Consider the following 23193-nt stretch of genomic DNA (forward strand, 5'->3'; position numbering starts at 1 on the left):
ATATATATATATATATATTAATCGCCTTTTATTCTGTTTGCAACGGATTTCCTTTGTGTATTTTTGTATAAAAGAATTTTTTTCTCCTAAACTAAGAAGCGCAGAGTTCCGAAACCAAAATTGTTAGATAGTAGATACTTTGTATTATATTATATATTTTTTGCAAATTTTTAGCACTGTTGTAAGTATTTGTAAAAATCAAAATGTATTTGTATTGCATGGTTTTCCTATGCCGAAAAATCGGTATAAAGTGACGTCACCAACACGACGCGTGTCTTTTATCATACATTCTTAAGTCTATTTATTATTTACAACTATTTCTAAATGTTTGTTTGAAAATGTTTAAAATGAATTTATAAAAATTACAAATCAAGAATGGAAAGTAAGTTTTAAATAGAAAGCGAAAATGTAATTCATATGTAAAAATTAACTAAAAGATTTAGGATTAGTTTAGTAACGATGGCGTCATTAAAGACAATTGCATTTAGGTAAAGATTTTGTTTATGAAAATATTAGAGAAAGTTAAGAAAAAGAAGAATAAATTAGAAAGACAGTTTAAGATACAGAAAACAATATAAATTGTAAAAACTACTTGAAGATTTAATACTTGTTTAGTAACGATGATGTAATTAAGGACAATTTTCTTTAAGTAAAGATTTTGTTCATGCAAAAATTAGGGAAAGTTTAGAAAGTCAACAGAAAAAGTAATAAATTAGATAGAAAGTCTGAGATAAAAAAAAACAATATAAATTGTAAAAGCTACAAGAAGATTTAGTATTTGTTTAGTAACGATGACTAAACGTTATTAAGGGCATTTTTTTTTGAAAATTTTATTATTATATGAGAGAAAGTTTAGAAAGTCTACAGAAAGAAGAATGAATTAGAAGTTAACTAGACAGTTAAGTCAAAGAAAGCAAGTAAAAATTGAATAAAAAGTTTAGTATTGATAGAATTTGTGAAATTTGAGGAAAGCATGAAGTACAAAATACGTATTAGAAAGAAGGAAATAGCATAAAGAAAATATTAAAGTAGAAAGACCTTGTAATTTGAGAAAAAAAATATTTTTACATAAAAATATTATAAAGTAATATAAAAAGACAGGTATTGGAGAAAAGTGTGAAATGTGATAAACATTATGACATTGAAAAAAAGTATAAATTAGAAAGATTCAATAGAAAAAATAGAAAGCACAGATGAAATATCATTAGAAAGCACTATAATTATAAATTTAAAAATAGAAAAAAGTAAATTAGAAAGATTTGATTAGAAATAAGTGTAAAATTAGAAAGAGACAATTAGAAAGTTTAAATTGAAAAAAAAATAGAAAATTGAAAGAAAGCTTAAATAATAGAATCAAAAAGTATAAATGAAAAAGCCTTAGTTAGAAAAATGTATAAAATTGAAAGAAAGCTTAGTCGTAAAAGGAAGTTTAAATCACACAGAAAGCATGTTAGAAAGTATAAAGTAAACTATTATGATTGAAAAAAGTATAAATTTGAAAAAAAGTATAGAAGCGAAAGTTGTAATTGTAAAGAAAGTATTATTGAAAAGATCTTATAAGAAAGAAAGTATAAAATTTGAGAGAAAGCCTAAACTAGAAAGTTTAAATCGTAAAGAAAGCACAAAATTAGAAATTATGAGTTGAAAAGCTCTAATCAGAAATAACGAAATGAATTCGTAAAGAAAGCACAAAATAAGAAAATACAAATGAATAACTTAGTTAGTAAGAAAGTATACAAAATTTAAAAAAAGCTCAAACTAGAAAGTTTATTTTGTAATTGGCGCAACAAATTAAAAGGTATAAATAAAATAGCCTAATAAGAAAGATGCACAAATTTTGAAGAAAGTCCAACTTAAAATTTGATACAAATAAAATATAATTTATAAAATTGGAAAGTATAATTTTTCATTAATCATAACTTAAAAGAAATGTAAAAAGAAAGTTGTGACAGAAATATTATATATAAAAATACGGTCGTGAATTTTAAAATTAGAAAGAAAGCCTAAAAATGAAAGAAAGCATCAATAATATAGTTTAAATTGTAAGATAGAAAAGCAGAAAGTATGTAAACAAAAAACAGTTTAAAATAAGTTGAAATAGAAAAAATATAATAAATAGAAAGCCTGAATTAAAAAGAAATATAAAATTGAAAGTAATTCTCAATAAAAACATTCAATTGGAAGAAAATATATACTAGAGAAAGTCTAGATAAGAAATTAGAAGAAAAATAAAAATGGAAAGTTTTAATTGAAAAATAGTATAAATTAGAAAGCTTCGAGAAAAAAGAAAGTTTAAAGTTTAAAGAAAGCATGAATTTTATAGTTAAAAAAGACAGGCTAGACATAATTAAGCAGAAAGAAAGAATAAATTAGAAAGTTTAGAATAACAATAGTTAGAATGCCAAATTTAGAAAGTAAAATATTGAAAAAATGGATTTAAATTAATGAGTCAGTATATTAAGTAAAAAGTAAGTATATTTGAAAGTTTCAATCGACACGAAAATATGAAACAAGAAAGTAGAAAGTTAAGTTAGAAAGTTTTAATTAGTAAATACAAAGTTTGAATAAAAATCTGTAATAAAAGTATAATTTTGAAAGCATAAAAAGAAAGAAATAAAAAAAGAATTTAAAAAATTAGAAAGCCGAATTTTAAAAATATAAATCAAGAAGCACATATCTTTTAGTAGAGTTTTTGCAGCAAAAATAAACTTTAAGAATATAAAATATAAAATTCATAAAAACATATGCTTTCTAATTTACCAAACGGGAATATTTAGTAAGGCACATTAATTGTAATTTTTATAAATTTAGTTTATTTGCGTCTTCATCTGTAATATTATTAGTAATAATACAATTGAAGTAAAACTTCTTAGGAATGACATTTCACATTCGACAACCAACAATTTCGAATTTATTTATTTATTCTAACACAATTTTAGTTATTTGTTTTTCACAATATCCTAAGAAGTTTCACTTCGTCTTAAATAAATTAGAAAACATAATATCAAACACTAGATTATTAGTGTTTAAGAAATTTTGTATGGTATTTTAGTTTGTTATTTAATTTATTTATTTAAAAAATATTTGAATATATATATATATATATATATATATATATATAATCAATTATTTTTACTATATAATGAATATATATATATTAATACTAATCAATAAAAATAATAATAAAATATATAAAAATTTAACGCAATTTAAAATATCTAAAATTTGGAATTTTGAATTATATATATATATATATATTTATATATATATATATAAATATAAATATATATGTATATATATATATATATATATATATATTATTTATAAACTTGGTTTTGAATGAACAAAAGCGATGCGAACGACAAATTTCAAGAGCGAAAGAGAACGACATATACACAACTAGTGAGAGTGACAGAGTAAGATATAGTCGAGATGACATTCGGTTTATTTAAAATTTAGTTATATATATATATATATATATATATATATATATATATATATATATATTGTAAAGTTTCGAACAAGAATCCAAAAAGTAATAAAAAACAAAATAGTTTTTTAAATAAACTATTTCTTTATCTATTTATTTATTTACTGTCGACGTTTCGGAACTAGGTACGTTCCATCTTCAGGACATCTGTCAAGAAACAAGATCTTGATGAGATTTAAGCAAACAATATGTTTAAGAAAAGAAAATGGATTTTTCTTAAATAATAAATCAATTGCAAAAAAAATAATAATGTACAGAAATATGATAATATAATCAAAATGAAAATGATAAAAATAAATGAATGGATTATATAACAGGATATTAAAAATGATAAATTTTTTTTGAAAGTTATGGAAAATTTTAAGAAAAGGTTAATGACAAAATTGAATTAATTACCTGTATGTTTGAATATACGTTAGCACTTTTTCACTAAACAAGGTTTATAACAAAAATTGAATTTATGAGTTATTTTTCAGCCGATTAGGTAAATTTTGTAAATCAAAATTACTATAAGTTTTGTCTTTTTTTAAATTATTATTTGAACACCAAACAATATTATTCTCTCGATGTTATGAGATCGGCTGTTGGTAATAAACTAACTAAATCTGAGGCATACACATACGTTGTGTGTGTGTGTTTTTATATGTTTGGATGTAAAAGCTTAAATTATTAATCTTAAATGGAAGTCGATATTAATTGTTTGTCAAAAAGTATAAAAAATTTAAATGAGAATCATGTAATAGGTTGTGATCTGATCTAATGTTAACACTACTAGAAACGTTCATAAGAATAAGACAACTTTCCGCAAATAATCTCCTAAAGATGCAACTTTCATGATATAAGATCTTTGAAGTGAAGTTAAATGAGTGGAATTTTTGTTTTTTATTCCTCTATATATATATATATATATATATATATATATATATATAAATGCAGAATAAATTTATTTAGAAAGTTTAAATTAAAAACAGAAATAAAATGTAAAAAAAAAATATGAGTTAGGCGAGTCAAACTAGAAAAAAAGTATAAATTAGGCAAAAAATTTATTTTAATATTTAAGTCTATATCTATTCTTTCTCTCAATCTTTATTTGATTTCTTGTCTCTCTATCTTTATTTCTGTCTCTACATATATCTTTTCTGTTTATCTATCACTATCCTTATATTCGGTTTATTTAAAATTTAGTATTTTAGTTTTGTAATTATTTATTTGGATATATATATATATATATATATATATATATATGTATATGTTTAATTAATTTGTTAGATATGTTAGATATGTTTAATTAAAAAAAACAGAATATAAAAAAAGTAGGAATTAGATAAGTCAAACTAGAAAGAAAGTATAAATTAGGGAAAATATCAAAATAAAAACCGATATCTATTCTTTCCCTCTATCTCTTGTCTTTATATCTTTATTTCTGTCCCTATCTATTTTTTTTCTCTAGATATATTTTTTGTCTGTCTTTCTATCAATATCTCTCTATCTATTACAGTATTGCTGTATCTTTTTTACTACATCACTCTATCTCTTTTTGTCTTTTTGTCCATTCAAAACCTCAAACTCTTCTACTACAAAACAAAAAAAAACACACAATTACCTTTCTCTGGCTCCAAAATTATCCCCATTTGGCCGCCAAACTATACAAAGATCTAAGAAGCTCCAAAGCACGCGAATCAGAACTATTATGTCTGCCATTTTCCTCAAAACTCTCATTAGAATTAATGCTACCGCCATCTATCGCATGCACTATAAACTTCCTATGCGTTTTGCTCCTGTACGTCGTCACAGATGGCGGTGAAGGACTCTCGGTAAAAGATGGCTCTGTAGTCGTGGTTGGCGCTGCAGTCGTCGTAGTAGTAGTTTCAGGTATAATCGTAGTAGATGAAGTTTGCTTGGTGTCTGTAATGCTATTGACGTCTGTCAGGAAATTTAATGATTTACCTTTGCGATGGTTTATGGTTTCCTGTGGTTCCAACGTTTCGTGTATAAATGTTTTGGAATTTTTTTTAAAAGCGTCTAAGTTTTTGTCTTCGACAGGCATGCTGATTAAGGCGTCCAGTAACGCAGCACGTGACTCCTCGACGGTCTTATCTATGTCCTCGTCGCAAGTTTGGACTAACAGGAGTATCAAACGTCTTACTGTGGTATTTGAATCAGCATGCTTCATAACGTTCATTAAAGTGTTTGCAGTGCTTGCGTTTAATTTACCGAACATTTCTTGTGCACGCTTTTCCATTACCTCGACTGATGCCAAGGCTTTACCTTGTCTCGTTAAACTGGTGCTCAGTTCGGGTTGAAACGTTGTGGGAAAGTCGGAGACCGTTGGTACAGTCGGTATGTAGGTAAAAGGTGATCTAGTGGTCGCACTTGGTTCGAATGTGGTGCTTGTGGTTGGTTCATAGGTGGTGCTGGTGCGCCTGTCATATATGGGTTCGATTTTTGGTTCCAAAGTGGTGTGTATCGTATCGTCCCAGACAGCCGGGAATTTCGATGTGCGCCTATCAAATCCTGACCTAAAATTAGAAAGTATGAATTAAAAAGTCTTATTGTTAGTTAGTAAGTATGAAAAATTGGAAGAAAGTTTAATTCTTAAAGAAAGCACAAAAGAAGAAAGTACAAATTAATAAGTCTCAGTTAGCAAGAAAGTATGAAAAATTTGAAGAAAGTTGATTTCTTAAAGAAAGTACAAATTAATAAGTCTTAGTGTGCAAGAAAGTATGAAACATGGAAGAAAGTTGAATTCTTAAAGAAAGCCAAAATGTTCAGAAACCTTCAAAACGTCGAGAAATGCAAAAATTTTCAATTCCAATTTTCGGCCCATTATAACAACTTACCCTACGGGAAGTTAATAACTCTACTGTCGAGCAAACTTTTAGATAAGACAAAATAGTCTTAAAATGTAATACAAAATATTTAAGTTAAACATATAAATAAATATTAAAACAAAATGGGACTCTACTGACGAAAATGTTGAAAAGAAAATAAATGTCAAAGCAAAAAGGACACTATTGCCGAGTAAATTAAATATATGCATCAAAAAGAAAGGTTTCAAAAATGTTAATACAAAAAGGGACTCTACTGACGAGCAATTAAATTTGTGCAAAATATTGAAATTTTTTTTTAAATTGTTAGTACAAAAAGGGACTCTACTGATGAGCAAAATAAGATAAGAGAAAAAAAAAACAGACTGACTAGAAATTAAATTTATAAATTATCAAAGAATTTTTTTAAAATTGTTAGTACAAAAAGGGATTATACTGACGAGCAAAATAAGATAAGAAAAAAAAACAGACTGACAAGAAATTAAATTTATAATTTATCAAAGATTTTTTTTAAATTGTTATCACAAAAAAGGACTTTACTGACGAGCAAACTGAAATAATTTACAATCCGGCACCTGACGAGCAAACTAGAACGAGAGACAAAAGGGACTTTACTCACGAGCAAAATGAAAAAAGAATAAAAAGAAGTTCTAAACAAAAAAGTTTTAATTGAAAAATATTAAAAATTAGAAAGTTTCAACGAGAAGAAAGTGTAAAATTGAAAGAAAGCATGAATTTTATATTTAAAAAAAATTAATTATAAAAGGAGAAGTTAGACATAAATAAGCAGAAAGAAATTATTAATTTGAAAGCTCAAATTGACAAAAGTTAGAAGGCCGAGAAGAAAAGACTCTACTGACGAGCAAAGAGAAAAAAGAACTCTACTGATGAGCAAACCTAAAATATAAGATAAAATGGTATCTACTGACGAACCAAACTGGAATAAATGACAAAAGGGACTCTACTGACGAGCAAAGTGAAAAAAGAAACAAGAACTCTACTTATGAGCAAACTTTATATAAAAAAAAAATTCAAATTTATAGTTTCTCAAAAATCTAATTTTTTCGAAGTAAAAATTTTTCAAAAATGTTAATCGTTTTTAAAAAAATAATAAGTTTTGGTACGGGAAGTTCCAGCAATTTGCCTTAAGACAGAATTCCACTTACAGCTAGTTTGAAAGCTCAAATTAACAAAACTTAGAAACCCTAATTTATAACCTACAATAATAAAAAAAACATCAAATCCTTACCTGGCACCAAATTCCGTGCTCTGCTCAGGCACCACAGTAGTCTGTATAGGCTGCGTAACCGACGACAAAGTAGTACTCCTAGGCAAATATGTATGAGGCGAAGGCGTCACCGTCTTATCCTCCTCCAGCTCTTGATTTATCGTCAAAGGATCCAAAAATATCGTACTCCTCCATAACTCACCAACAGTCGCCGATGTAGTCCACAAACTCGCTGTCGTCGTAATCGGTGCCTGTGTAGTACTCACGGCGCCCGGGGCCGTAGCCGGGGTCGTAAAGACCCCCGGTGTCGTAGTCTCTACCGGGTTGTAATTTTTGGTCCCAACATCATAATCCAGCACATTACCCCTGGGTACAAAGCTCTGGCTTTGTGACCTCTGCAACTGTTCGCTATTATCCGATTTGGCTTGCCTATGCGTTGCAAAGTGTGTGGTTTGCTCGACCTCGGGCGGCAAAAACTCGCCGCTGGGTTCCAAGATGTTTTGCTGAGCGCCCGAAGGCGGTATTAAATCTACAGCAGGTATTATTAATTCGGGTGCGTTGTCTTCGGGTGTTTTGATTGTGGCCAGGTCTTGGCCCCAGTGCAAAGGTATAGCCTGGACATCAGCCAACGAAGTTGGGTAAGCTATTGAAATTGGGGTGCTGTTCTGGTGCCGTACACCTTGTCCGTAGGGTTGTGCGGGGTTGTGACTTTCTGTCTTATTTTGGGGAAAGTAGTCTGTTGTATCGTTTTGCTCTGACATCCAGGAATCGGAGACAATGATAGTAGATAATGTCGGGCTTGCCTCGTCGTCTGGTCCTAATTTTTTACCTTGGCGGTCATAATATAGCGACTCAGACTTCTCTAGTACATCTGCTATAATGTTGGAGCCCGGTGTTTTATTTTTGTTAACCACAGAGTTTTGTTCAACGTTCGGTATAAAAGTCGTTGGTGGTGGTGGTGTCGTGGTTGTAATTGCATTATTTTTGGTTGTCGTCTTGGATACATCGGAGAAATCCAGTATCTCCTCCTCGTGTTTCACAGTAGCATTCGTAGGTGTCACCACTGTGCTCACATCCACGACTTCATTACTAAACAGAGCTGGTGGTTCTGTAGGTCGAATCTCAGCAAGGACACGTCTGAAAGTTTCAGGATCTTGCAAATACGCCGACAAAGCGTGCGTGAACACCTGCGCGAGCTCGCGAATCTGCGCACTACCCGTGGCATAGTTCAAAGGACCCGAGCTCTGCTGCACCTCCAAATCATTACCGCCTTCGCCACTCCTAACCAAATCCTTATCATCGAAAGTCAAGTTCCTCGGTTTTTCCGCGAATAGCTCTACGTATTTATCTAAAGTGCTTTTACTCAAATGTGCAGATTCGACCACAGCCGGTGTCGCGGTGGTTTCTGGTGGTGTATTTGTGGTAGCTGCAGAACTTGTTGGTATTTCTGTACTGTATGTAGTTGTGGTTGTGGTGGATGGTTTGCTGGTGGTTTGAGGTGTGCTGAATGGTGCTTTGGTGATGAAGTTATCGGGGGCTGTCGCGAAGTATTCGGCAAGGGTGCGGATTGTCTGAGGGCTCGCACTTGGGGGTATGTCTAGACCTACACGTCTGCTTCCTGAAAATATAAATTTGCCAATTAGTTAATTAGAAACCATCAATTTTTAACCTATCGAGAGATAGTGGTCATTTTTTTCTCTTTTCTAAGTTTGCTCGTCAGTAGAGTTTTTTTGTATTAACAAATTTTAAATTAGCAAATTAAATTTTTTAAAATATTGTTTTTTTTTAATTGTTAGTACTGACGACCGAACTTAAAATAAAAGACGAATGGGACTCTACTGATATGCAAACTAAAATAATATATAAAAGGGGACTCTACTGACGAGCAAACTTAAAATAAAAGACAAAAGGGACTCTACTGACGAGCAAACTTAAATTGAATTAAAATGAACTCTACTGACGAACAAACTAAAATAGGAAAGGAAAGGGGGCTCTACTGACGAGCAAATTTTATATAAAAGTCAAAAGGGACTCCACTGTCAACAAAATTAAAATCATATAAAAAGGTATACTACTGACGAGCAAAGTTCAAATAAAATCCAAAAGGGATTCTAATGACGTTTAGAAGAAATGTTAATATGAAAAAGGGACTCTACTGACGAGCAAATTAAATTTGTACACAATATTAAAGTTAAACTTTTAAGTTAATGTTAATACGAAAAAAGGACTCTACTGATGAGCAAAGTAAAATACGATACAAAAAGGACTCTACTGAGAAGCAAACTTAATATTAAATACAAATGGGACTCTACTGCAGAGCAAACTAAAATAGGGGAGAAAAGAGAATCTACTGACCAGCAAACTGAAATAAGAGATAAAAAGGATTCTACTGACGAGTAAACTGAAATTTGAGCAAAATGTTAAAAAGAATCATTGAAAAAACAAAAACTTGAACTTGAAAAAATATTAAAGATTTAAAAAAAAAAATATTAGTACAAAAAGAGAACCTACTGACGAGCATATTGGATTAAAAAACAAAAGGGGCTCAACTGTCAACAAACTAGAATAAGAAAGAAACAAAGACTCTACTGACGAGCAAACTGCAAATAAGAACCAAAAAGGACTCTACTGATGAGCAAATTAGAATAAAATATAATAAAAAAACTATACTGTCGGTTAAAGTAAAATTAGAAGAAAAAAGATACTATTGACGAACAAACTAAAATAAGAGACAAAAGAGACTCTACTGACAAGCAAACTTAGAAAACAGAACGGATTAAAATAAAAGATAAAATATTAAAGGGATTCTACTGATGAGAAAATGAAATTTGTGTAAAATATTAAAGAGAAGCGTTTAAACAAATGTTGAATAGAAAGGGACTCTACTGACGAGCATCATAAGTCTGTGTAAAATATAAGCAAATTAGAGCAAAATATTAAAAAGAGACTTTCAAATAAATGTTGACGCAAAAAGAGACTCTACTGATGATCAAACTAAAATTCCGATTATTAGTCATCGATCTTTTTGTCATGGCAACGTTATGTTATCCTTCATTCTTGATACCAAAAACTGAGAGAGTGCTAACTATTTGTCGTGCAATCAGGCGTATTTTACATATAAACAAAGCAAGACACAATCTTATGATAACTGCATCTTTGTATATATACGGTTTTATATGTAAAATGCGCCTGCTCGCACAGCAAATAGATAGAAATTTCACAGTTTTTACTACCAAGAAAGAAGGATAACATATTATTATCATTACAACAACTATGTTATAGTCTATTTACCTAAGAATTTCTCAGGTCCTTCCTGATCAGCTTCCAACTGTTGCAAAGTTTTGATCATGCCCATGGCATGTTCGTTGACTTTGGATTGCTCTTCTTTTTTTAAAAGACTTTCTTCAAATTTTTTTGTCGTGATTTTCTCAGTGGTTGTGGATAAAGGTGTCGAGACTTCCTCTTGCAGTTTTCTTTGGGTTTTCTTGGCTCCTAGGGAAAAGAAACAGTATTTAACATATATCAAGCTGTCCAATTTCTTTATTTCTTTTCTAAAATAATTAATATTAAAGTCAGACCTTTCCCGCTTCCTCGATTTACAGGGGTCTTTGTAGAAGTTTCGATTTTGTAATTGATCAATTCCAAAGTAGAACTTGAGTTGGAACCATCGGCGTTGTAGTAGTGGTAAAAGTTCCTTTGGTTGCCTTCGATAAAACCGTCGTCGTTGTTGTTCTTGCGAGATGGTTTCAACCTCTCATTGTGAACCTGGAGATAAAGAACATATTAGAATTCACTCTTGACATATACACCACTTTATAATATCAATTGGAAAACTGAAGGAAAGATAAATTGACAAGAAAGCATAAATTATAAAGTAACTTGAAGAAAGTATAAAAATGAAAGGGCTCTGGAACCCTGGAACTACATCTCTTTTCATCTGTATCCATTTTCTTTTATCTTCGTTTTCAAAAAGCTTCAATTGATAAAAAGGTAAAAAGTAAGGGTTAGAAATCTTAAATTGAAAAGCAAATAAAAAATTGATTTACCAAGAGTACTTTTTTTACATGTAACCTTGCCAATTGTGCTTGCCTAAAAAATATATCTCTATCTCTTTTTTCTATGTTTATCTTTTTTAATTGTACTCTCTTTCTGCGTCTTTCTCTCTCTATCAATATAATTTCTTCTTTCTATCTCTTTTATTCTGTACTTTAATTTTCAATAGAGACTCTATTGATTTTTAGTAGAGATTTTTAGTTTTAGTCAGTTTGATCATGAGTAGAGTCCTTTTACCCTATAATATCAGTTTCATCGTCAGTAGAGTCCTTTTACCCTATATCAGTTTGGTCGTCAGTAAAGTCTCCTTTTCTTTCATTTTTAGTTTGCTCATCAGTAGAGTTTCTTTTTTATTTCAGTTTGCAGGGCCTGGCAATATCCTAAATAGTTGAAAAATGTTCTTGATGGACTAAAAATGTTCTAGATGATCTGAAAACGTTTTAAATATGTACATCCTAGAACCTACTAACCAGCAAATGATTGAATAATATATTAAGGAACTCTACCGACGAGAAAAATATTCAATATTATTATTAAATTAAATATTAATTTGTGTTTGCAAGAGACTCTAGTAACTCAAATCGAACGAAAAAGAAGTCTACTGACGAGCAAACTAAAATTAAAAGAAAAGGGATTCTACTGGCGAGCAAACTGAAATAAAAGAGAAAAAAGAACTCTACTTACGACCAAATGATTATATAATCTAGAAAATAATAAAAACGGACTCTACTGACGAGCAAATTAATAAATTGTAGAAAATAAAAAAGGAACTCTACTAACGAGCAAACTCAAAACAAACGAATACAGAACTCTACTGACGAGCAAACTGAAATTATAGAAAGAGGGACTCTACGGATAAGAAAATTAAAATAAAATATAATATAATAAATAACAAAAGTAACTAGTGGTGTATGGCATCGTGTCTCAAGGCAAATTGCTGGAACTTCCCGTACCGTAATGAAATATTCGAGAAATTTTAAACGTTTTCAAATATATCTGAGCAAATCAACAATAACAATCGTCATTTCATTTCGCATTCAAATTGAAAAAAAAATAGTTGCCTAATTTTGCACAAAATTGAAAAAGTGCTCCCGTACAGTCACAGTCTAAACGCATTTGCAAATAATTCTGTGCGACATTTTCACTTATACTGTGCTTAACTTGGCGGCATTTTCACATTTTCAATAGTTTTCACAAAATTGAAAAAGTGTTCCAGTACATAAACAGTCTAAACGCACTCGGGTGCAACATTTGTACCAGAGTGGCGCTTAGACTGTGCTTAGCCTGGGTAATTTTTTTTTGAATTTTTTGAATTTTTAATCCAAAATTACAAAAATATTTTATGAAAAATAAAAAAAAATGTAATAGTAACCTGAAAAAAAAAACAAGTAAAAACATCTTTTTCCCTCCCAAAGTCAAAAAATCCCTTCTACTTATCCCTTACTTACCTGAGCAGTGACACTTGTCCTATAATTATTCGAATCCGTATAATGTGGCAGACTAACACTAGTCGAATGTCTCGTTCCCTTTTTGCTCTCCGACGAACTATCATCGTTTTCATATTCCGAACTATATTCAAAACTCGAGTATTGCCTAGAGTTTGTAAATTTCCTCGAATTCTCCGCCTGGTAATGGATCTTTCCCCGGTTCGGAGTCACGGTGGAAGATTTGCGAGAGAATTGAGACGATTGGTTCGGATGATGGGTGGATTGGTGGTTCGGATGATGGGTGGATTGGCGATTATTGTTGGTTCTAGAGGATGATGGTTTGGGGTTTAAATGGAATTCGGCGGATTCGTGAAGTTGTTCTTCGAGGAGAAGAGGTTCGTTGGAGGGTAAGGAGGGTAAGGATATTATGGGGATTGAGTGAGAGTTTTCGTAGGCTGGTAGAGGGTTGGTGGAGTGGCAATCGACCTGAAAAAAATAAGAAAATGAAAAAATATAAATATAACATAATTTACTTAATTTTGTTTGAACATGTTACTGTAATAGTAATTGCTATTTTCGGTTGCATGTTTTATCGCATATGGCAACACTAAGGGATCGATGCAGTTTATGTGTAAAACGCCTGAATGAACAGCAAATACATGTCATTTTGACAGTATTCAGTATGATTTTTTTTTAATTATATATATATATATATATATATATATATATATATATATGATACAGTTTTGCAGCCACAAGTCGAAAAATAAAACAAGAACGTAAATATAAATCTTTTTAGTACGTTTCGAGCTATTCTGCTAGCTCATCATTCAGCTAAAAAAACAAACAGAGTAATAAAACAAAGTAACAAAATACAATAAAACAGAATTAAAATTATACATACCAAACCAAGTTATTAAAGTTGTAAGTTATTAAACATTCAAAAAAGCATTTTGTGTAAAATTTGACAAATATGAATATTTTGTTCTAAGAACAAAAAACAAAAAAATATGTATATATATATATATAAAATTTTAAAAAATGAAATCAAGTAATCGAAATATATCGAATGAAAGATAAAAGAAAATAAAAGAAAATATCAAGTGGTAAAAAAATTGTTCAAATATTAAAATAAATCAGATTTACATATGTTAATTAAATTTTGATAGCTGTCAAAAAGTAAGGAAGAAGAAGTTCTCTTATTAACACAATCAGAATTTAAAAAAATGAAAACAGATTCAGCAAATCTTCTCAGGTCAACATTTTGTTCAATATATAAAATAACTGGATTGTTTAGGTCAAATGTGTGTTTAGAATTTTGCATATGGTCTGAAAGCATTGTTTTATATTGATTTTTATTATTTGAATTATATTTATGTTGAAGCATTCTTTTGTATATATACTGTGAACTCTCCCCAATATAGAATTTTTCACAATCATTACAATTCACCTTGTAAACGGAGTCAACAATTCTATTTTGTGGTGTTTTTGATTTTAAAGGAGTATACAAAGAATTTAGAGTATTTTCAAATTTGGAAACTAAAAGAAAACCTTCTTCAGAAAATATCTTTTTTAAAAAATAAGTAAAAGTGCCTAAAAATGGTAAGGAAATAATACCTTTATAACGATTTAGAAAAGATGAAGAATTTATTGAACTAGTATCAATAGGTGACGAAAGGTTATTATTATTCGTGTTAATTTTATTATTATTTAAATACTGCATACGGGTTTTTATAATATTATTAACTAATTTTAACGGATATGAATTGTCTACAAGAATTTCGCGGATTAAATTTAAATTTTTGTTCCAAAAGATGTAATCACTTAAAAGAATAGCTCTATCAATTAATGAAATAATAATAGAAATTTTGATCGAACGGGAATGAAAGGAAAAATAGTTAATGTAACGACCGGACCAAGTTGGCTTTTGATACCAGTTTGTATAAATTTTGTTATTATTAAATCTAATAATTTTAATATCTAAAAAGCTAATAGAATTGTCAACCTCTTGTTCACAAGTGAACTGCAAATGTTTACTGAAAGAGTTAAAACAATTCAATGTATGGTTCATATAGTTATTATCTAAACACAAAAGAATGTCATCAACATATCTAAAATATATGAAGGGTTGAACAGGAAGTTTAGGCAAAACAGAATTTTCTAGAAGTTGTAAAGTCAAATCAGCAAGAGGGGGACTAACACTAGAGCCCATTGGCAAACCAAAAATCTGTGAATAAAATTTATTTTCAAAACAGAAATAAGTATTACTAAATTAATATTATATTATTACTAATTTTAATTCTGTTTTATTGTATTTTGTTACTTTGTTTTATTACTCTGTTTGTTTTTTTAGCTGAATGATGAGCTAGCAGAATAGCTCGAAACGTACTAAAAAGATTTATATTTACGTTCTTGTTTTATTTTTCGACTTGTGGCTGCAAAACTGTATCATATAATGTTTCAAAGTCGAAACAAACAATATCAAGATATATATATATATATATATATATATATATATATATATTAGGGTGGTCCTTAAAATGGTCATTTTCGAATTTCCTTGCTCCCAGGGGCTCAAATTGTTCCAAATTGATAAAAAACAATTCTCTGAAAGTTTTAGCTCTTAATATTAACGTTTAGATAGAGCGCAATTCAATCAAAGTTTTGTATGGAAATAGCACGGAAAAATTTTCAAAAATTTTAAAAATGTTTTTTAGATGTAATTTAGCGAACAAATGAATGAATAAAACTCCTTCATTTGTCGCTAAGTTACATCTAAAACATTTTTTTTTAATTTTCAAAATTTTTTCCATGCTCTATGTATTATTATATATATACATTATTTTCATATTTCAGTCAGACATAGGTGCCTGGTATGAGAGACTGTGAAAAACAGTTTTCATATTTTATATATACATTTCATTTCACTATTTCAATAATATAATATCTATTATAATTAAAATATCTTTATATATAATATGCTATAATATAAGTTCCGCCATCTATTTTTATTATTATTATCATTAAATTTTTACATTTCTTTACGTTTCAGTGGTTTGTGAACATTTTGGTATAACTCATTGTTAGAAGTGTGTGATACAAATTATTTCCTTCGAATTTTTAAAGAAATACAACTAGTTCTAGAAAATATTTACAATTATTACCCTATAATATTGCAAATATACTTGTGCTTGATTATAATCAAGACTGTGCTTATATAATTTTTTTTAACAATTTTTTTAAACTAAACAAGGGACTCTACTGACGAGCAAACTAAAAATAGATGCTCTACTGACAAGCAAATTGAAATACAGCAAAAATAAAAAGAACTCTACTGACGAGCAAACTAAAAAAAGAACTCTATTGATGAGCAAAATAAGAAAGAAAATCTACTGACGAGCAAATTGAAATAACGCTAAAATAAAAGAGACTCTACTGATAAGCAAACTAAAAAAGGGACTCTACTGACGAGCAAATTAAAATAAAACAAACATAAAAGAGACCATACTGATGAGCTAACTAAAAAAGGGACTCTACTGATGAGCAAACTAAAAAAGAAACTTTATTAATGCGCAAAATACAAAAAAATACTGACGCGCTAATTAAAACAAAGCAACAATAAAAGGGACTCTACCGACGACCAAACTAAAAAAAGACTTCTACTGACTAGCAAACTAAAAAAGAGACTCTACTGAGAATCAAATAAAGCAAGAATAAAAAGGACCTACTGATGAGCAAACTAAAATAGAATATAACAGAAACTCTACTGACGAGAAAATTAAAGTAAGTGGAAAAAAGGAACTCTACTGACAAGAAAACCGAATTAAAATAGAAAAGAACTCTACTAACAAACAAACAAAAATGAAAAAAACGATAGGAAACTCCACTGACGATCAAACTAAAATGGGAGAAGATTAAAAAGGACGAGCTAACTGAAACTAAAAAGAGAAGAAACTCTACTGATAAACTGTAATAAGAAAACAAAAGGACTCTACTATCAAGCAAATTAATAATAGAAAAAGATAAAAAAAGATTGAAAAGCAAAAGTAAAATAAAAGCATAAGAGACTCTACTAACGAGCAAACTGAAAAAAAAATTAAAAAAATTTACTGGCTAAGTAAATCAAAATTAAAACTAAAAAACTCTACTGACAAGCAAACTAAAATGAAAGAGGAAAGGAACTCTACTGAGTAACTCAAACTGAAATAAAAGGAAAAATCTAAAATTTAACAAGAGGACCCTACAGACGAGCTAAATAAAATAAAAACGAGCCTATTTAAAAAAGGGCCTCTAGTGATAGGCAAACTTAAATAAAATGAAAAAGTACTAGTAATTAGAAAAATTATATTATTTACTTAATAATTTTTCAAAAATGGTGATTAAAAAGTTTATATTAATATATTTGTATCAAAACAAAAACACCGGTTGACAGTGGAAAGTAAATGACATGGATAAAATATGAATCATAGATTGAATAAACTAAATGGATAGTTTATAATTAATTTTGAATTGAAATTTAAAAAAAACGGGATAAAAAGTATACTATGTCCTTCTCCTGGCTCTAAACTATCTTATTGCCAACTTTCAGCTAAATCGGTTCAGCCGTTCGTGAGTTATAAGTGTTGTAACTAATACGTCGTGTTAGTTGCAGTTCTCTTTCATATATATAGATGGCAACACAAAGGTATGGACGTATAAAATAATTGGTACGTGCACTTGTGTTATACTTGTAAATAAAAATAGTGGAAAAAGTGCTATTTGGAGGTTAGGTTTTGAAACAGTTGAAAGTAAAATTTAAATAAAACAAAAATTTCAACAAAACATTGAACGACATATACTAGTAAAGAGTAATTTTAGGAGAAAGGGACTCTACTAACGAGCAAACTATTAATAAGTAAAGATTAAGGGAATCTACTGACAAGCAATGTGAAATAAAAGGACAAAAGGACTCTTCGAATAAGCAAGTTAAAATAGAAAAAAAATCTACTGAAAAACAACATAAAATAAAAATAAGAAAAATTACTGACAAGTAAATTAAAATAAAATGTCAAAAGGACTCTACTGACGAGCAAACAGAATTAAAATATAGAAGTGATTCTACTGACAAGCAAACTAAGTTTTAACAAGATTGGCAAAACGGACTCTACTGACGAGCTAAATGAAAGAAAAAACGAGAAAAAAATGAATTGAATTAAAAGAGCAAAAGGACTTTACTAACGAGTTAGTTAAAATAAAAAAAAGACTATACTGACAAATAATCTAAAATAAAAATAAAAAAAACTACTGGCAAGTAAATTAAAATAAAAGGAAGTTTTTTTCGAAATGGTATGTAAAGTGTAATAGATATACTGATAATGAGTTACATGTTTTATCTCATATGGCAACACTATGGATATAACACTAAGCATTTCTAAATAATTGTTCAACCTAATTATAATCACGTGATTTACAGTTTTAACAAACTCTACTAACGATCAAACTAAAACAGTGAATTTATGGTCAAATACATTTAAGGTTACATTAAATGTTTTTTTGTTATATGGCAACACCAAGAGGCAAAATAAACATGAAGTCGAACTAATGTGTTTTTGACATTTGTACTATTCGGAGGTTAGGTTTTGACAGTTAGAGTACCAAACTAATGAGCAAACTAAAAAAAGAACTCTACTGACAAACAAACCGAATTAAAATAGAAAAGGGACTCTACTGACGAGCAAACAAAATGAAAAAACAAAAAGGAACTCTACTGACGATCAAACTAGTAATATGAGATATGAGAGTACCAAAAATTTAAGTAAAACAAAAATTTAGATAAATTCTTATATTAGTAAAAAGCCATTTTAGAAAAAAATGGACTCTACTAATGAGCAAACTGAAATAAATGAAGAAAGAGTCTCTACTGACGAGCAAAATAAAATAAAAGTAGAAAAGGAGTCTACTGACAAGCAAAGTATGTTCTAACACAATTCGTAAAAATAACTGTCCTAATGAAATAAAAGCGAGAAAAAGCTTTTAACGAGCAAAAAAAGGACTCTACTGACGAAATAGAGGAACAAAAAATTCTACTGACGATCGAGAAATGAAAAAACTGATTTTAACTAAATTTGCAAAAGAGACTCTACTATCAAGCGACCTAAAAAAAGAAAGAAACTCTACTGGCCAATAAAAGAAAAATAAGAGATTCTAGTCATGATAAAAAAAAGCAAACTAATAGTAAGAAAAAATAAAAGGGACTCTACTGACGATCAAACTATTAATATGAAAAGATAAAAGGGGACTCTACTGACGAGCAAGCTGAAACTAAAAAGAAGAGAAACTTTACTAATAAACTGTAATAAGAAAACGAAAGGACTCTACTGACAAGCAAATTAATAATAGAAAAAGATTAAAAAAGACTCTACTGACAAGCAAATTGAAATAAAAAAAATAAAGAACTCTACTGACGAGCAAATTATATTTTTACTTTGTTTGCTAAAGAAACTACTGACGAGCAATAAAAAATAAAAAATAAAAAGACTCTACTGACGAGCAAACTAATAATGGAAGAAAATTAAAAAGGACTCTACTGACGAAAAAGGCCGAAATAAAACGTAAAGGGACTCTGCTGACGAGCAAAATAAAATAATACAATGAAGAGATTCTACTGACGAGCAATTTACAATAGAGTTGAAAAGGGACTCTACTGGCGAGAAAACAAATAGGTTGTAAAAAAGAACTCTACTGACAAGCTGAATAATTTAAGAGACAAAACAAACTCTACTGACGAGCAAACTAAAATGGGAGAAGAATATAAAACTTTACGGATGAGCAAACTAATAAAATTAAAATAATAAAAAACTCTACTGTTGATCAGACAGAAATGAAAGAGAAAAGGAACTCTACTGACGAGCAAACTAAAATAAAAGAAGAAAGGGACTCTACTGACGAGCAAAATAATTTTAACAAGATTGGCAAAATGGACTCTACTGACGAGCTAAATGAAATAGAAACGGGGAAAAGGCCCTTAATGATCAAATGAAAATAGAAGGTTCCTACTGATGAGCAAACTAAAATAAAAAAGAAACCGAGGAAATTTGTAAATGAATAGTAAATTATATTTTACAAAAAAGAACTCTACTGGCAAGCAAATTTGATACTTTTTACAAATATCAGTTTTTTCATTTTAGTGAAGTAAGTTTTGGCAAGAATTCGCAAAAGGAATTCTACTGACAATTAAGCTAAATTAAAAGGAAAAAGGACATTACTAATAATCTACCTTAAATATATAATAAAGGGGAAAAAACGAATGTCTTATTTTATATAAGGCCTAAGAAAAGTAGTGAAGAACTTTACATATACCTTAATTGAATAATAAAAAATAATAATAATGCAATTATTATTTTGGCAATAAAAATAATTAGTTATTATTTATTTTTACCTTGAACCACCAATCGCAGATCAAATCTTGCTGTTTAAAAATCGTTCCATTTGGACAAAGGAAGGAAATTTTGCGACCGCCATCACAAATATGGAAAACCTGTTAAAATATTAAAATTAACATTATTAATATTATAAAATATATTAAAAAAATAGTATAAATATAAATTAAAAGAACCGACAATAACTATTAGAAATGTAACGGTTAATTTTGACGTTTGACAGTTCATCGAATAAGAAACAACTTCAGAGCTTATGCATTTTGTACAGTACAAAATACAGTTATTTGCATCGAATATCGGTTCTTTATATATTTTATTCTATAAAAACATAACAAGATACAACAAAAATTAATTTGATATTATATTAATACAATAATGTAAGTGCTTTGTATTATATTATTTAACTATATTTTCAATACTGATGCAAATAGTTTTAGAATGAACATTTATAATTGATTTTTGAGGGTAACAATTAATTTCAACGTTTGACAGTTGAACTAATAAAGAAGAACTTCACAGCTTATGTAATTTGTACGCTTTTAAATGCAGTTATTTATATGTAAAATGAATTTTATGATTCAACTAAAATAATAACTTGTCAGACAATCAATTTATATATTTATTTGTCAATTTTACCTGACAGTTCGTTTCCAAATCGGCATAGTATCCTCCGGGAGTTCCTCTACAATTGAATTGTGTTTGAGGAATTCCGGTAAATGCCGGAAAATCTACACCAGGTCGTCCCATTACGCCCTGGTAGATCTGGTACTCTACTTCCTAAAAAGTATACATTTAGAGGTTATAATTGCCTTTCTAAAAACTAGAAAAAACCTAGAAGTTATATGAAGTTCTTAAAGTTATCATCGACTTTCTAAAAACTTTGAAAGCAATAAAAAAAATCATTAAAACATAGAAATTACTGAATTGAAAATTAGAAAGATAGGAAGTATTTATAAAAAAATGAATAATTTTATTCGGTTCATAGAAGTTTTTCATTATTTACATACCTGATTTCCAATAGTGTCTTCAATTGGACTCGTCGCCATCTTTTACTATGAACTTTAGCAGCCAAATCGACATTTTGATTTGCATTAGCGCTGTCTAATTCTTCTAAAGTCGTTTTTGTCTCTACATTTTGCTCGGCATAGTATCCTCCGGGAGTTCCTCTACAATTGAATTGTGTTTGAGGAATTCCGGTAAATGCCGGAAAATCTACACCAGGTCGTCCCATTACGCCTGGTAGATCTGGTACTCTACTTCCTAAAAAGTATACATTTAGAGGTTATAATTGCCTTTCTAAAAACTAGAAAAAACCTAGAAGTTATATGAAGTTCTTAAAGTTATCATCGACTTTCTAAAAACTTTGAAAGCAATAAAAAAAATCATTAAAACATAGAAATTACTGAATTGAAAATTAGAAAGATAGGAAGTATTTATAAAAAAATGAATAATTTTATTCGGTTCATAGAAGTTTTTCATTATTTACATACCTGATTTCCAATAGTGTCTTCAATTGGACTCGTCGCCAATCTTTTACTATGAACTTTAGCAGCCAAATCGACATTTTGATTTGCATTAGCGCTGTCTAATTCTTCTAAAGTCGTTTTTGTCTCTACATTTTGCTAAAAAGACAAAAATTAATAAATAAATGTACAAAACACAATATGAATAAATTAAATACGATTTTTAAATGTTTAATAACAAAAATTAAATCATTTATAACAATAACTTTATAATCCTAATACTAATTTTAAGAATATAAATCTATTATTATTATTTAGAAATTCAAAAAGTAACGAACAAAACCATTCAAAATTCCAACTTCACATCGCTTGTACTTTATCACTTTGCCACCAACTTCACACCTTAAGCACAATGCCTTTAGCCTTTAGCTTTAAATGAATACTAGTACTGAAAAAAACTCAAGTGAAATGAAAGGAAAAAGGACTCTACTGACGAGCAAATTGATAAAAAAACTATTTTTTGTAATTGATTGAAAAATAGAAAGGTGAGTAAATTGAATTGATGAGTAAATTGAATTAGAGAGAAAAGGGACTCTACTGACAAGCAAATTAATATTTTTTATAAATAAACTACTTTTAGTATTATATATAAGCAGAAAGGGACTCTATTGACGAGCAAAAAAAAAGAAAAAATAAGACACTACTGACGAGCAATCTTAAAATAATTAAATTAAAAAGAAAAGGAAAATCTATTGAAGAGCGAAAAGAAATGGAAGAGAAAAAAGACTCTACTGACGAGCAAAATAAAATAAAATCGAGAAAAAGGACACTACTGACAAGCAAATTAATTAGAGAAAGTGAATTTTTAGAACGAAACAGAAAATCGATGAGCAAACTCAAAATTGAAAGAAAAGGGGACTCTACTGACTAGCAATTTCCAAAATAAAGAGCAAAGGGACTCTACTGACAAGCAAATTAATAATAGAAAGTTAATTTTCATTAAAAAAAATTGAATCACTTCTCGTAACAAAAAAGGAAAATCAGGAATCTACTGAAAAGCAAACTCCAAAATGAAAAAACAGGAACTCTAATCACGAGCAAAATAAAAATAAAAGACAAAAGGGACTCTACTGACGAGCAAATTGAAAATATAAAAACAAAAGGAACTTCTACTGACGAGCAAACTAAAATAAAAAAGAACTTTTTTGACAACAAATCTAAAAGTTAAAAAAATACGAACTCTACTGACGAAGAAGCTAAAAATAAAATAAGACAAGAACTCTACC

General features: G+C 29.1%; 1 protein-coding gene across 1 annotated transcript; it reads right to left on the bottom strand.

The window, feature by feature from the left end:
* Nucleotides 1-5076: 5076 nt before the first annotated feature.
* On the bottom strand, nucleotides 5077-21675 carry LOC113378530 (mucin-5AC). The gene is made up of 8 exons (XM_026619071.1): nucleotides 21505-21675; nucleotides 21081-21221; nucleotides 20444-20542; nucleotides 13048-13512; nucleotides 11125-11311; nucleotides 10838-11038; nucleotides 7568-9164; nucleotides 5077-6009 (listed from the first exon to the last, which is right to left on the bottom strand). Exons 1-8 carry the CDS (start codon nucleotides 21673-21675, stop codon nucleotides 5112-5114), a joined length of 3759 nt encoding a protein of 1252 aa, XP_026474856.1. The 3' UTR covers nucleotides 5077-5111.
* Between the last annotated feature and the right edge of the window lie 1518 nt (nucleotides 21676-23193).

Source organism: Ctenocephalides felis, unplaced genomic scaffold (genome assembly GCF_003426905.1).
Source record: "Ctenocephalides felis isolate EL2017-DRISC unplaced genomic scaffold, ASM342690v1 CF-g0.4_SCAFFOLD_01886, whole genome shotgun sequence".
Classification (NCBI taxonomy): Eukaryota; Metazoa; Arthropoda; class Insecta; order Siphonaptera; family Pulicidae; genus Ctenocephalides; species Ctenocephalides felis.